This window comes from Mastomys coucha, unplaced genomic scaffold (assembly GCF_008632895.1).
Source record: "Mastomys coucha isolate ucsf_1 unplaced genomic scaffold, UCSF_Mcou_1 pScaffold15, whole genome shotgun sequence".
Lineage (NCBI taxonomy): Eukaryota > Metazoa > Chordata > Mammalia > Rodentia > Muridae > Mastomys > Mastomys coucha.
Window position 1 is genome coordinate 56,706,996 of NW_022196897.1, and position 14,064 is coordinate 56,721,059.

Sequence of the window (14,064 nt, forward strand, 5' to 3'; positions counted from 1 at the left end):
GCTTAACAACACTCTACTCAATGATAATCTGGTCAAGGAAAGAATAAAGAAAGAAATTAAAGACTTTCCAGCCTGCTTTCTAGCCATTAGTAGTAGGGACATTTTTGATTACTGATTTTGTCAAGGGTTAGAATAGAAAATCACTTTGCTAAACATTTTTATTACGTATTATTTTCATTTATTTTATTTTTTGTTACCATTTTAACATTAATTTTTCAACTTTTGGGTCTAGTTTTTTTAGGGGGGGAGGGTTGAGACAGAGTTTCTCTGTATAGCCCTGGCTGTCCTGGAACTCACTCTGTAAATCAGGCTGCCTCGATCTCAGAAATCTGCCTGCCTCTGCCTCCCAAGTGCTGGGTTTAAAGGCATGCGCCACCACCACCCAGCTGGGTCTAGCTTTTTTAAACTAACTTTTATCCAATAGTAAAGGAAAAGTAATATGTATTATGTAGTGAATAAATACCTGTTTGGCTTTTTTAAAGCATTTATGAATACTTCATAATATATAAAAAACATAAAATAAAATTGATGCCTGTAAATTACTGTTTAAACCAGTTTATGAGTCTATCATATAAATATGATTTTGTTTTATTTTTACAGTTTAAAACAGAGTGGAAAATTCCCTGGCAATCCCTGGCCTCCATATAAGAACAGAACACCACTCCATCCCAGCTATAAAGGTCTCGTGAGACTTCTGCATTGTAAAACTCTACACATTGTGCTCTTCACTCTGCTTTACAAGGTAGAGCCGTCATTTGATGAGAATGACTTAGATTACAGTGTATTTTTGTGATTTTCAAATCAAAGAACTAAATGACTTTTATATGAAGGTATCACTCATAATATAAAGAATGTTTATAAATTTTTTAATATGTGAGGATTAATTTTATAATCATATGTATTTGAATTTCAAATTGAAAAATTAGGAAGCAGTTGTATTTCTTTGTGGAGAAATGTTTGTTCTTCAGCTTCAGACAAATACTTCAGATTGGGGTATTTGTTATGGCTTCTGTAAAGTGAGAGGTGTTGTGGCTAAAGGATCTATGTCAAGGAAAAATTAGGGAGCAAGTAGCCTGTCAGTCTTGCTGCTTGACCAAAGTACATGGCACTGTGTGAATCAGTGCCCTTACTTTAGAATGGTTTTCTCTGCCTTTTACCTCTTAGGAATTTGACAAAGAAGGATTTGAATGTGGATTTTTTTAAACTCTCTTTTGAGACAGGGTTTCTCTGTCTAACCCTGGCTGTCCTGGAACTCAACTTTGTAGACCAGGCTGGCCTTGAACTCAGAAATCCACCTGCCTTTGCCTCCCAAGTGCTGGGTGGGGTTAAAGGCGTGCACCACCACCGAGTCCACTGGATGTGGATTCTTTAGACACTTGAAACATCCTTTATTTTTCTATTACCTAGAATCTGTTTCAATTTGGGTGTATTCTCTCACAAAGCCAACTTATTGTGTTCTAAAAGTTGCATGAAATATAAAGAGAGAGTGTGTGTATACGTTTGTACACACACTCATTGCACATATAAGCAATATGTATGTAGACTCTGGTATTGTTAATGACCTAAACTATATAAGAGGTGAAAGATAATTATAGCTGCAATATATTGCTTGTATAAATAAACATCTATAAAATAATAGGGATAAGTGTTACATAATAAGAAATAAGGAAAATGTATAGTTTTTCTTTTTCATTTGAAAAATTAAAAAAGAAAACTAAGTATATTCTGTATGTAAATCTCTATTGACTATAAGGTTTTTTTTATGGCTTAAGAAAGCATGCATTAATTGGGTCAGTGCTTTTGTTCACCACATGATGACATAGTGCTTTCAGATATCTATACACTTCTTTTCAACATCACCCATGGCCATTAGAAAAACTAGAAGTTATTTTGGGCTAAGATTTTTTTAAGATTAGTACTTTTAAAAAATGCCTTGAAAGATTTATTTTTATCATTTATCAAAAGGATTATTCAGAAAAAATGATTTAAAATGCTTCTTTCCCCATTAAAATATGTAGATTACTTTTATATTGGAAAACAGTTTGTGTTGATTTTGTAGTATTTCCCAGAGCCAGACTTCCTTCTGTTACTGAATGCAAACCACAGACATTATAGTGTGTCAGTAAATTTTGTGTTATCTCAGTTTTTAATGTGAGCATGGAGATTTAGAGGTTAGTAACTATTTCAAATGATCAATAGTAATAATTCATGATAAATGAAGGAAGCCTTACTGAGAATCTTTTTGAAGTTATTTTTTCAACTTTTAAAACTTGCTTAATTTAGATGAGTTTTTATCAGAGATGACAGAGAGATCAGTATTTTAGTTGTTTCAAGACTCATTTGACCAATTTTTTTTAAAATGTTGAATTTGCTTTTAATAGCTTTTCTGCCATACTCTAACTGCCAAACACTGTCAAGTCAAGTTGCTCTTGCAGTAAGGTGCTGTCATTCCTTGCCATGTGTGATACTAAAGAACATGGTGACAGGTCCCAGAAAATGGCTTTATTTCTTTGTTCAGGATTTTTAGCTTTTATTTCTCTAACTTAAATTTGTATGCTTAGACAGCTGAGGGTGGTTTGAGCCTCACTTCCCTCCATAATGTGCTTGGTTAGAAACTGGGACCTCTGAGGTTCCCACTTCAGGTTCCTCCTTGGGCTCTTTCTGATTGGCACACTCTTGGTACCACCTGCTGACTGTGTATTAGGCACTAATTGCTAGGCTCTGTTCTAAGCAAATGGCAGATTCAGAGTGAAGCCAATCTCAAATAATCTGGGCCTCCTTTTCACCTTTAGATATGGGAAAGCTAAGGCCAAAGATTGTTACTACAGGTAGAGTAGATATAAACAGAGCTTTCTTCTTTTTTCTTTCTTTTTTTCCCCTTCCTTTATTTTACTTTATTTTTTAATTTAAACTCCAGATTTTTTTCTCCTCCCCGCCCACCCTCCGACTGTTCCCCATCCCATACATCCTCGCCACCTCCCTGTCTCCATGAGGATGTCCCTACCTCCCCACCCTCACCCCACTACACCTCTAAACTCCCTGGGCTTCCAGTCTCTTGAGGGTTAGGTGCATCTTCTCTGACTAAACCCAGAACTGGCAGTCCTCTACTGTATGTGTGTTGGGGGCTTCATATCAGCTGGTATATGCTGCCTGGTTGTTGGACCAGTATATGAGAGATCTTGGGGGTCCAGGTTAGTTGAGACTGCTGGTCCTCCTACAGGTTCAGCCTTCTCCTCAGCTTCTTCTAGTTTTCCCCTAATTCAACCACAGGGGTCAGCAGCTTCTGTCCATTGGTTGGTTGCAAATATCAGCTGCTTGTTGGGTCTTCTGGAGTGCAATCATGTTAGGTCCCTTTTTGTGAGTGCTCCATAGCCTCAGTAATAGTGTCAGACCTTGGGGCCACCCCTTGAGCTGGATCCCACTTTGGGCCGGTCACTGGACCTTCTTTTCCTCAGGCTTCTCTCCTTTTCCATCCCTTCAGTTCTTTTAGACAGGAACAGTTATGGTTCAGAGTTTTGACTGTGGGATGGCAACCCCATCTGTCACTTGATGTCCTGTCTTCCTGCTGGAGGTGGGCTCTATAAGTTCCCTCTCCCTACTGTTGAGCATTTCACCCAAGGTCCCTCCCTTTGATTCCTGAGAGTCTCTCACTTCCCAAGTCTCTGGTACATTCTGGAGGGACCCCATAACCTTGTACCTCAAGGTTGCTTGTTGCTATTCTTTCTGCTGGCCCTCAGGGATTTCAGTCCTTTTGCCCCCATCCAGTACCAGATCATGTCCCAACCCCTTTCCCTCCTAGGTCTCTCCTTCCCCCCTTGTGCTTGCTTTCTTCCCCCTCCCAAGTGGGACTGAGGCATCCTCACTTGGGCCCTTCAGCTTGTTGACCTTTTTGAGTTCTGTGGACTGTATCTTGGGCATTCTGTACCTTTTTTTTTTTTGCTAATATCTTCTTATTAGTGAGTACATACCATGCATGTCCTTTTGGGTCTGAGTTACCTCACTCAGGATATTTTCCAGTTCCATCCATTTGCCTGAAAAACTCAGGATGTCCTCATTCTTAATAGCTGACAAGTATTCAGTTGTATAAATGAACCACAGTTTCTGTATCCATTCTTTTGTGGGGGACATCTAGATTGTTTCTAGCTTCTGACTACCACAAACAAGGCCTCTATGAACATAGTAGAACACGTGCCTCTGTGGCATGGTGGGGCATCTTTTGGGTGTATTGCCAAGAGTGCTATTGCTGGGTCTTCAGGTAGATCTGTTTTCTGAGGAACCTCCAGATTGATTTCTAGAGTGGTTGTACCAGTTTGCAATCCCACCAGCAATGGAGGAGTTTTCTAAGAATGAGGTTTTACAAGAGAAAATGAAGCTGCCCTCCTTCCTCCTTGTCAAATATTAGGAAATCAGTCAGTGAACATCTATCTTTAGTTACAAAGAATTAGTTTTTTCCTCATCTGTTTATTTGGATTGTTCCTGTCAGGCTTAGCTGAACTTACATCTTTTCCATTATCAACATCAAAGCTGACTGGGCCACCTCTTGCTGAACCCTTTCTTCTCCCCTTCCCCATTTGGTCACATGAGAACAAATGAAAGCTACTGTGCACATCTTGTTCCTGAAATAGTTTAGGCATCTTCTGGTCACTGGCCCTGAAATCCTATAGAAGGTGAGTAAGGTTTAACTTGTAGGATCTATGTATAAGGTGAAGTTCACAGAATTTTCCTTGTTCCCCCCTTTAAACCACACATTGGCTTACGTACTTATATAGATACACAATATTTAGAGGCCCAGAACTTTGAAGACAGACTCAATGAATATTAATATTTCATATTGTGTTCTGTTAGCCAACTGCAGTTACATTTAAATGAGTGATCTTGTTAAATTTGGCTTCTTGTCCAAGATTAGGATGTAAAGTAATCTTGCTAAATTATTTTATTAAAGACTGCTATATTTATATTAGTGACTTGTGAACTGTTTAATATGACACTCTTTAGGAAGTCTTCAAACTTCTATTTGCAGATACTGCATAATATTCCTATGTAGGAGATGGAAAGATGGCTCAGTGGTTATGAGCCCATTCTGTTCTTGCTGAGGACCTGAGTTCAGTTTCTAGCAAATTCATTGTTTATTTCACAACCATCTGCAACTGTAGCCCCGGGGGATTCAATATATGACTGTGATCTATGTGAATATCTGTAGTCATGTGCACACACACCCCATACACATAAACAAAAAATAAATCAAGGTCTATATAATTGTCAAAGGAAACCTAGAGTTTGTTTCAGTTTCTTTTTCACTAAGATTTTATCTGCCCATCAGATTTATATATCTGATAATTACCTGATTATGATTATTGTTTGTAATAAAATGTTTTTGGATCTTTAAATGAAATATATTTTGTACAAACTATGAGTTGTTTTTACTTTTTTAAAGATTCTGATGGATCATCAAAATCTGTCGGAGCATGTTCTGTGCATGGTGTTGTATCTGATTGAATTAGGCCTAGAGAACTCTGCTGAGGGTGATGCTGAGGAAGAGGTAAGCACTGCTCTTAAAACAGCTGTCTCGGGTAGTTCTTTCTAAGTATAGTTTTGTAGTCCATGGTTTGGTTTGGGTTTTTTTTTTTTTTTTTTTTTTTTTTTTTTTTTTAATACGGTTCTGTGGAACTCACTCTATTCCAGGCTGGGCTTAAACTCAAAGATCCACCCCTTTCTGCCTCTTGAGTGCTGGGACTAAATGTGTGCACTACTGCTTTTTATCTATATTGGCATTTGCCTGCATGCTTATCTGTACAGCATTTATATACAATACCTTTGGAGGCCAGAAGTAGGCATCAGATTCCCTGGAACTGGAGTTACAAATGTTTGTGAGCTGCCAAGTGAGTGCTGGGAATTGAAAAAAGTCCTCTGGAGGAGCAGACTGTGTTCTTAACCACTGAGCTATCTTTCCAGTCCCTATTTTTAGATTTTTAATTCTTAAATCTGAAGAACTGATAAGAAGGTCCTATATATTAATTTATGTAGTGTGTGTGGATGTGCACCATGATGCACATGTTTAGGTAGAGGACATCTCGCAGGAGTTTCTTTCCTTCTACCATATGGGACCTGAGGATTTAACTCATGTTGTAAGGCTTGAAGATAGTGTACCCACTGAGCAGACTCTCTGGCCTAAAAAGGCTTTATTCTTAAATAAAGAATAAGCTTTATTCTTAAGTATGGTCCTTTGAAACTTCCCTTGATACTTATGGAGTTACTTTATGTAGCCCGAGCGGTCTTCTCGCCGGGAAGAAGACACGCGGACACTAGGTTCCTTCTGCAGCAACGTTTTATTGTCTCCATCCATAGGGAAAAAGGGGTCGAGCCCAAAATCCGCACTGCTTATATACACCACAGTGAGGAGTATCTGCCCACAGCGTGGAGTGTCTGCTCATGATTGGCTGTTCTCTCATTACCCTACCTAACGCCCCGGGATGGGCCGTGACATGGCGTCCTTTTCACTCCATGCACATGCGCAAACAGTTGTCCACTAGGAGTTAACAGCGGAAGTAGGCACCATCTTGCCATGGCGAATGCCTCTCAAGATTCATGGCTCCCCACAACTTTATGCATAAAACTGTTGAAATTTATCATTAAAATGAAAAAAAATAAAAGAAAGCTGTTTATGTATTCTTGGTGTTATGGTGGGAACACAAATTATGGATTCTGGGGAGTGTATGCATACGTGAGCACTTATTTTTCTGTCATTCATTCATCCATTTATTTCCATATGTCTTAGGTATCAATGGGTGGACCAGAACGTTGTCATGACAGTTGGTTCCCTGGCAGTAACTTGGTATCAAACATGCGGCACTTTATAAATTATGTTAGAGTACGAGTCCCAGAGACTGCTCCGGAGTTGAAAAGGGATTCCCTCGCCAGCACGAGCTCCGATGGTTTGGGCTCTTTACAAGTAAGTTTAAAAATGAGGGAGATGAAAAGGGAAAGGTTTACATTATACTGAGATATTGCTTAGATAACCTATAGCATTCAGAAGAAAACATTGTTAGGGGAGCTTTAGATTGTCATTTATTTTTTGACATGTCTGAGCACTGTTGCCTTAACCAGTCTTTTTCCTTCAACCTGCTAGAATTCCCGACGGCCTAAAGTTCTTCAAAGAGAGGTAGATGTGTATGGTATTTGCATTAACTAGCAACATGGCTAATTGGAAATGAGGAAAAAAAAACCACTGAAGTATTTGTGTGTGTTTGTGTGTGATTAATATAATTAAATTGAAAAGGTTTCTTGAAATTAGTATTTTTTTACTTTTAGTAAAGTTATTTATATTTAATTTTAAATAAATTTATGTTATTGGTCAAAAAATGCAGAGTAGTTAGTAGCACATTTTTCATTTTAGTGTTAAAGTGTTCTGGCCCAGTTACAGGCGGCCCATTTGGATCTACTTACCTTAGCATTGCAGTTGTCTTACTAACATCTTAAAAATGACTTCACTATTTCCTAAATCAAAATAAGTGGAATTGCTGGCAGCATGCCCATTAAAAATATTTTTTTTTCTTTTGCTTCTGTGGCAATTAACTAATTAAACAGGCCTATAACTTCTTGTATTTTGTATGTTGTGTTTTGGGACTTATTGTGAAAACCAGCTCTTTGCATGATGCTTAACTAATTTTTAAAACAAAGTGAGAAGTGAAGCCGGAGAGAAGGCGCAGCAGTGAAGAGCACTGTTACCTCTTCCAGGGGAACTGGGTTCAATTCCCAACACCCACATGGTGGCTCACAACTGTCTGTTAACTCCAGTCCCAAGCACCAGGCATGCCTGTGATACACAGGCATATATGTGGTCAAAACACCCATGTAGATAAAATAAATAAAATTAAAAAAAAAAAAGAAAAGTATTGAGATGACATGCCAGATAAATTAAGTAGTTTTATTTCCTTTAAACTAGGTATCATGTGAATAGAGAGAGCTGAATTAGATATTTCTTGTAGTCAAGTCTATTTGTTAGAATATTTCTTACGTTTGACATGTTTTTGTTGTGAACACTGGAAAGGATTTTAATTAAAACTTAGAACCTCTATCAGAGGCTCTTTTGATTCTAATGATGTAGAGTATTTTAAAAACATTGAATGTTAAAATTTTATACTGTAATTTGACTTACAAATGCATACTTTTTAGGGCTCATTTTAGAAAGATGAGATCCATTAAACAGATTCATATTCTAATTAAAAGATGGTTTCTAAGAGGCCTAATGTGTTTGCTTTAGTAAAAAAGGCTGTTTAGGAGACAAATTATTGAGAACACTTGACTAAAAATGTCTACTCAAATAACATACGGTGATGTGCAGTGTGAAGCAAATTAATTTAGTCTTTACATTTTATTTATCCTTACATTTCAGTTTTGAAACTTGTAATCTTGCTAATTTTCAAACTTTGAAGTTCCTTAAAAGTGAAATTAATATTTACTGTCTTAAAAAAATGAAAATGTTTTCTATGTGGTAGCATCCTTCCAGAAGTTAATAGAGTATGTGCAGTTTCTTGATGAGTTGTGTGTAATACAGCAGCTTTCCTTAAACTGAGAAGCTTAGATTATGTATTTCATTTTTTAACTTTTCTGTTGTTTTGTAATGTGGCTGTAGATATAGCATAAGCTTTGTTTGTTTTCTGTGGAACATAGGCTCAGGCAGTAACAGGGTGACTGCCAGTGACCTCCGTCCCTTTCTGCTGTCCCCATAAAGTGGTCTTATATCTTTTGAGAAAGGAACGAAGGAAGAGGATTTATCTGCTAGAGAGATCTTTAGAAAAAACTTTAAGCATTCCCTTTGGAAAAATACAGTGATATAGTTTTAGAATTGGTTATTGATTAATTTCTTCATCTTTCTGTCTTTCTTATTTTTACTGTAGAATTCTGGTACAGCTCAAGTTTTCAGCTTAGTAGCAGAACGTAGAAAGAAATTTCAAGAGATCATCAATCGAAGCAACAGTGAAGCAAATCAGGTGGTTCGGCCCAAGATTCCAAGCAAATGGTCAGCTCCTGGTTCATCTCCCCAATTAACCACAGCCATCTTGGAAATTAAGGAAAGCATATTGTCTTTGCTAATAAAACTTCACCACAAACTCTCAGGAAAACAAAACTCTTATTATCCTCCATGGCTTGATGACGTAGAAGTTTTAATACAACCAGAAATTCCAAAATACAATCATGGAGATGGTTTAACTGCTGTAGAAAGAATTTTGCTAAAAGCTGCAGTGCAAAGCAGAATGAACAAGCGCATCATTGAGGAGATCTGCAGAAAAGTGACCCCTCCTGTTCCACCCAAAAAAATCACCGCAGCAGAGAAGAAAACTCTGGACAAGGAGGAAAGGTATTTATTATTTTTAGTGTTTCTAATATTTATAGAACAGTTGATGATTTGGGGTTTTCTCTTCTTCCGTCATTCTGGGCTGATGACCTGTTTATTTCAGTTACAGCAGCCACAGCTGCTTACTTTGTAAGGTAAATGATTGGCCATAGCTAGTGTTTGTGTGTGTAGGATGCGGAGTACTTTATGAATAAAAAGATGGGTATTGCTGACCTCAGTGTAAAATTACCATTGAAAGTTGGGAGCTTCATCAGAACCATTGCTGATACTATTACTGCTGAGGTACCTGAGAATTCTCTCACTGTTCTAAAAGAAGGTTTAACTTAACTTTAAAATAACAAATATAAGTATTTTGGATATTTCTTTAAAAAAAATTATTTATTGTGTGTGTGCATGCACATGTGCTTGTATGCATGTTAGCACATACCGCCACTGTATGCATATAGAGGTTAGAGGACCACTTTTGGAAGTTGTTCTGTCTTTTCAGCTTGTGGGTCCTGGGATTTGAACTCAGGTCATCAAGCTTAATATTAATAACAAGTATCTTTCCTGCTTAGCTATCTCACTAGCCCTTAAGTATTTCTTAAAATAAAAATTCAACTATTTGAATTTTTGGTACTTAATTGTGTTTATTACTATATGATTGTCAATTAATAGAGAAAGCAATGTTTCCTAAAAATTTTTTTGACACTTGTTTCCTAATATTTTAAAGTTCAAATTTTTTAATTAGATTTTTTTCAGTTTATATGTATTTTTGCCTGCATGTGTGTATGTGCAGCACATGTATGTTTGGTACATATGGAAGTCAGAAGAGGTTATCAGGATATCGGATCCCTGGGGCTGAAATACAGAAACCACAGAGGAAAGCTCCTTGTTGACTCATTACTCAGGTTCCTACTTATCTGGCTTTCTTATATATGTATAAGTATGTATACACACACACACACACACACACACACACACACACACACACACACACACACACACACACACACCAGGCCGGTTGATTCGGGAAGTCCCTGAACTGAGGCTCTCTTCTCAGGTGACTGGAAGCTTGGTAAAGTTGACAGTTAAAACTAACAAGTACAGGTGGCTTTAACAATGATGTAAGAGGACAGAGAGGAAAAACTGTCAATCTTGTTTGGTGTTCTGAGCTCACATAAGTTTGACAGTCCCAATTAATTTGCTAGTTATGAAGGAGATCACTCTGTGCTAACTGTATGAGAAGCCACTTTAGCCACATATATGATTGTGTAAGGAAAAGTGTTTTTAGAGACAAAGAAAGTACACAAGGGCTGTGGAGGTGGCAGAGAGCTGCAAGAGAGCTTGCAACTGTCAAATCTGGGCATGGCTGTGCCTGCCTGTGGAGCTCACTGACCAGACAATCTAGCGGAAACAGTGAGCTTCTGGTCCATTGAGTGCCCAGTATCATGGGGATAAGGTGCAAATGATAGAGCAAGTCTATGCTGCCACCCACACCTGCATACATGTGCACACACCAAAGTGAAAAGCACAAGCAAGCCACAAATGACCCACAAAAGGGATAGATTGAATAATAGTAGTATTCCTATTTTTTCTTTTAGTATTATATTTTATGAATAGGAATTCTAAAGGACCAATGTGTAATTAAATGGCATTTAAATTTAGTGCATCTAACAAATAAAATGGAAAATTGAAAATGAATTGACTTACGTCTGCTAATTTCTTTAAATTGGAGGTTTTTTTTTCTCCTGATTACATACTAGGCTGTTCTGTTTTAAGAAGGTAAACATGCAGTGAATCAAAGTTTACTTGGTTATTAATATTTTGTAATTACTGGTATGACACTAGAAGACATAGTTTAGATACCATTTCTACAGAAGTCCTTGTAATGAAATGCTGTAGGAATTGGGACGTAGTTCAGTGATAGGGCTCATGCCTAAGACCCAGGAGTTAAGTCCCAGCACTACAACAAAGTGAAAATTAAAAAAATAAAAAGTCTCTGCCTCTCTCTCCCCCTCCCCTCTCTCCCCCTCCTCCCTCCTACCCCCTCCCTTCCTCCTCACACAGAGAGGGGGGGGGAAGGGAGGGAGAGAGGGAGAGAGAGAGCGCAAGCAAAGGAGACTCCTTTCAGCAGTGATGACATTGATAAACATTTGGAATTAATTCTATAGCGGAGAGTTAAGGGATTGAAATGAGTTTGAACCTTGTTGTGTTGTGTCTCTCCTGTTTTGGATTAAGTTTTGCAATAACAAAAGACAGTTTATAAACTATTAGTATTGGGAGTTCTCACCTATAAAAACCTTGCATCCTTTCCATAATACACTGATTCCATAGAAAGAAGATAAAAGTGTGAATGGGAGTTGCCTTAGGGTTTCTCTTGCTGCAGCAAAACACTGTGGCCAAAAGCAAGGTGTGGAGGGAAGGGTTTAGTCGGCTAACCCTTCCACACTGCTGCTCATCACTAAAGGAGGTCAGCACAGGGACTCACACAGGGCAGGAGCCTGGGGACAGGAGCTGATGCACAACCCGCAGAACCCTTGGCCGAGTCCTACTTACTGGCTTGCTTTCCATGGCTGCTTTTGTATAGAACCCAAACCCACCAATCTAGGGATTGCATCACCACAATAGTGATGCATCCCTTATCCATCAACAGCTAATTAAGAAAATGCAGTTGGGGGCTTGCAGAGGGGTTTTTCTCTATTAAGTTTCTCTCTTTTCAGATAATTGTAGTTTGTGTATTAAGTTGACATAAGGCTAGCCAGCATAGAAGTCTTAGATAGTTTTAATAATTTATTTCAGCGTCCTCAACCTCTGGAATAATTCTGAAATGTACTGAATCTACTGGAACTTATCATTTGTTAATGGTCCTTATTTACATGTGTGTCTAATTTAGAAAAGGAATAATGTAGAATTTTGTTAAAAAGTTGGTTTCACAGAACTCTGATTAACACATTAAAAAATTTATTTTATATGCATGAGTGCATGCATGACTGTTTACCATATGTGTGCCTGGTACCTGTAGAGCCCAGAAGCCAGTGTTGCACACCCTGACCCAGGAGTTACAGATGCTTGTGAGTTGCCACGTGGAGGGTTGGGAACTAAACACAGATCGTCTGCAAGGACAGCAAATACTCTTTAACTACTGAGTACTCAGGAAATGCATTTGAATTTTAATTATACCATAAATTCTCTTATGTTTGATATTCAGATTTGTTACTTGGAATATTCTTTTAGCAGCATTTAGACTTATGATAAATAATGTGCTTAGAGGTAAGATGCACAGTGACATTAATGAAATTTAATGTCCTGAATCTTCAGTGCTTACCCAGTGGCAAAAAGAGAGACCACACCCACATGGATTGATCAGAGCTTCTGTCTGTCAAAACATTTCTGCATTACTCTTGGAGTGCTTTAAGCAGCCACATAATACATTTTTATATATATATATTATATATATATGTATATATATATATATTATATATATATATATTCCTTAGTGACAGCAGTTTTTCTTTGAAGATACACTTTAATTTTTACGAGCTTTATTTTAAAGTAATCTTAAGTGTAGAGAAATGGTTTAGGGACCTTGCTGAGGTCTGAGTAGGTTGCTGGTGTGGTATCCTCCACTTTAGTATATAGTTCCTAGAGGAAAAGGCTTTTCCTTATATAATCAGAGCAGAACTATAAGATTCTGTGTTGTCTCCCCCCAGTTCTATAAAATTAAGGAGTTAACCTTGTATTTAAATTTGATTAAATTATAAGATCTCATGTTTAAATAGTTCAAGGTTTCTCATCAAAGAAAAATCTAGTGTACAATTGCTTATTGAGCTGAATTGTTATCTTTTTGGTCTCTTTCAATGTGGAACAGTTTTATCAATCTTTCTATTATTTTATGACCTTGGAACCTCTGAAGGGTCAGGACAGTGGTGGCATTTTAAAGATTTATTTATTATTATAATTAAGTAGCTGTCTTCAGACACACCAGAAGAGGGTGTCAGATCTCATTATGGGTGGTCGTGAGCCACCATGTGATTGCTGGGATTTGAACTCAGGACCTTCGGAAGAGCAGTTGGTGCTCTTACCTGCTGAGCCATCTCTCCAGCCCCCAGCAGTGGCATTTTAGACTTTCTCACCATGGGTTTGTCTGCTGCCTGGCTGGGACATCAGTGAGATATGCAGCTTCTTTCAGGTTATTGCTCTGTTAGTGCGTTTACACTTGACTGCTGGTTAGGGGTTGTCAGCCAGACTGCTGCACTGTCCATTTACCTTACTCTCTTTGTAACTGGTATATAATTTGAGACTCTGTAATTTTCTTTATATCACTTCGAAGGGACTATTTTATAGTCATACACTCATGAAGTTTCTGTTTTACTTTATGAGTTATCATCTATCTGATGTGTTCAGTATTCATTCTGATGATCAAATGTTCTGTGTTTTGCCACCAAGAGTTCCTTAATGCTAAGATCTTCATTTTTTTTTTTTGATTGGTTCGTCTCACTTATTGAACATACTACCCTTCTGTAGGTAGAGAGGTATTCCCAGGCTCATCTTACACTTGAAGCCAGCCATTTCCCATGGAGTTCTGGTTGCTTTTACTAGAGAATGGGATTTAGAAACTATAATTCTTGTACTTTTTCTAGTGAAGTGTAGCTATTTTCAGGTCCTCTTAGTTAATAGAATTGGAAAAAAATATGTCTTTGTGTTAGGGGCTGAAGAGACAGAAAGAC

General features: G+C 37.8%; 1 protein-coding gene and 1 long non-coding RNA gene across 3 annotated transcripts in view; one reads left to right on the forward strand and one right to left on the reverse strand.

Moving 5' to 3' along the window:
* Positions 1–14,064, forward strand: part of Ubr3 (ubiquitin protein ligase E3 component n-recognin 3) — a 140,578-nt gene that overhangs the window by 66,072 nt on the left and 60,442 nt on the right. The window contains exons 14-18 of one of the 2 annotated variants that reach the window (XM_031370551.1): positions 601–742; positions 5,435–5,539; positions 6,776–6,949; positions 7,127–7,159; positions 8,898–9,358. In XM_031370551.1, coding sequence (XP_031226411.1) covers positions 601–742; positions 5,435–5,539; positions 6,776–6,949; positions 7,127–7,159; positions 8,898–9,358 — 915 coding nt within the window. The remainder of the gene's footprint in view (positions 1–600; positions 743–5,434; positions 5,540–6,775; positions 6,950–7,126; positions 7,160–8,897; positions 9,359–14,064) is intronic. The other variant, XM_031370552.1, reaches the window with a different exon arrangement.
* The window catches only part of LOC116090282, a 56,712-nt gene that overhangs the window by 33,726 nt on the left and 8,922 nt on the right, over positions 1–14,064 (reverse strand). The window lies entirely within an intron of this gene.